This window comes from Stegastes partitus, unplaced genomic scaffold (genome assembly GCF_000690725.1).
Source record: "Stegastes partitus isolate 25-593 unplaced genomic scaffold, Stegastes_partitus-1.0.2 Scaffold500, whole genome shotgun sequence".
NCBI classification, from domain to species: Eukaryota; Metazoa; Chordata; class Actinopteri; family Pomacentridae; genus Stegastes; species Stegastes partitus.
This window is the reverse complement of record NW_007578231.1, coordinates 380,509-382,506: the sequence shown is the minus strand read 5'-3', so window position 1 is coordinate 382,506 and position 1,998 is coordinate 380,509. Positions and strand designations below refer to the sequence as shown.

The 1,998-nt window shown below is 46.6% G+C and overlaps 1 protein-coding gene across 1 annotated transcript in view; it reads right to left on the bottom strand.

The window, feature by feature from the left end:
• tenm1 (teneurin transmembrane protein 1) overlaps positions 1 to 1,998 on the bottom strand; it is a 188,147-nt gene that overhangs the window by 29,017 nt on the left and 157,132 nt on the right. The window contains exon 22 of the mRNA XM_008287438.1: positions 690 to 844. Within this exon, the coding sequence (XP_008285660.1) occupies positions 690 to 844 (155 nt within the window). The remainder of the gene's footprint in view (positions 1 to 689; positions 845 to 1,998) is intronic.

Genomic DNA, 1,998 nt, shown 5'->3' with positions numbered 1-1,998 from the left:
GCTAAAAATGTGGCCAACAACACTGTTCCTTTAACGCAGACTTGTGCAGGAACGTTCGTCTCGTCAGCGCTGCAGAAGTTTCCGTCAATACCGGGGGGCACGCTGAGGTCACGGCAGTTTGTACGAACAAACACGTGGAGGAAGAACGCGATTGGACGAGATCAGACCTATGACTAACAAACACAAGAACTGTAAGGTAGCACGGGCTCCTTTAAAGACATGTAATAGCACCTCTGGGAGCTCACCCGGCCTGAACACGCATATTCACACACACATACACCGGCGCTTGCATCCTCATGCGTGGGCAGAGATCCCTCCATAGAGCCAGTAGCTCATCTATAATTTATCATCCGCTCTAATAGGCCTGATATAAGTTAGCAGCGCGATCTGAAGGCTGCCTGATCAAACCTGTGCAGTAGCGATCTTTGGTCTTAAGGTGTCACACAGAGTTTGGGTAGAAGAGCTTCCGCAGATTGGCAAAACAATCACCGACTGCAAGAGAACAACAAACAGTTTGTGATTGACTGCCATTCTGATTTACCGTCTAATTAGCTGCCCCAGAAGTCCTGCAGGAGACTTATTTTTCTACAGATTACTGACACAGCGGGGGGAGAAAATTTCAGAGCAAAAAAACGTGGCTCCTGCTTTTCCACCAGTCAATTTTTAACTCTGCAGCGTTATTAGCTTACCTGGCTGATGTCCATGCGCGCATCACAGCTTAGCGGCTGCGTCGACATCAGTCCGTTGGAGCCAATCACGGTGGAGAGCATACCCCTCTCATTAATCTTCTGAATGGTGGTGCCATCAACGAAGTAGACAACACCTCTTTTATCCACTGCAATACCTGGGCGGATGAGAGAGAGAGTCAGAATGAGCATTAGGAGATGACAGAGACAGCGAGTGGGAGGAAGAGAACGAAAGGGGAAAAGGAGAAAATGTAAAGAGAGAGAGAGAGAGAGAAAGGAAAGAGAGGAGATGGAGCGGAGTAAAGTAAGGCAGAGAAGTAAAGTGCAGAGAGGAGAGGGCTTCGGAGAGGCATCCAACTCAGTTAGACATTCAGCTCAGCAAGCGGCTGTCTTATCAAAGGCACTGCACCACAGAAATGTAATTATATTTCCATTCCAGAGCCCACTAAAGGGATTAGAACAATGCAACTGGAGGAAGAAGTTATTTGTCACATTAGATGCGAGCAGGGTGCCGCAGTGAACTTTTGACATTTGACGCTCGCGCAAATGTGCATTATAAATGGGCGTCCACACTTCAGACACACACGTGGATACCTGTATTTGCAAAGCGCATGTGGACACAAGCTTTGCGAGTGTGTGTGTTTTTTTTTTTTCTGCTGCCAACAGCATATACTTGAACTCTCCTTGCAGTGCGGCTCTGCAGTAGACGGCGAAGCAGAGAGAGAGAGAGAGAGGGGAAGGTAGAGAGGTAAGTCCAGGTATTAAAGGTCAGGGCAGACTATGAATCATCTGTTATGGATGAGGAGCGACCTTCATCCCTGTCTCATCTCCATACAGAGAATAGCCCTTTGACTCAGCGCCTCGGCAATAATATTCCACGACTCAACCCTCACCCCTCGTGCCGCACGCCGCCAATTCCCCCTTGATTGCTTTCACTTAGCATTTGTGACAATAAGCCATATTTTAGTATTCCTGCTCGCCGTGTGGTTCGCCCATGTGTCATTTACAATACGCTTTATTAATGGTTTATCACTAAGTCGTGTCAGAAGCATGTATTTGTTCGTTCCGTCTCAGTCGTGCCTCAGACGACTTTACGGAGACAAAGCGTGCTTAAATCTAACTAAGTCACAATAAATCACTAAAGTAAGCGGTGCAGATAAAGCAAAGTGTGCACTTGAGTTGAGGAAAGCACGTCATACACAGTGACATGATGGATGGATGTGAACAGACTCCTGTATCTATATATATATATATATATACATCTGTTGATTACTTTTTCAGTTAATCCGCTTGTTTTGTCTTCTTCCCTCGC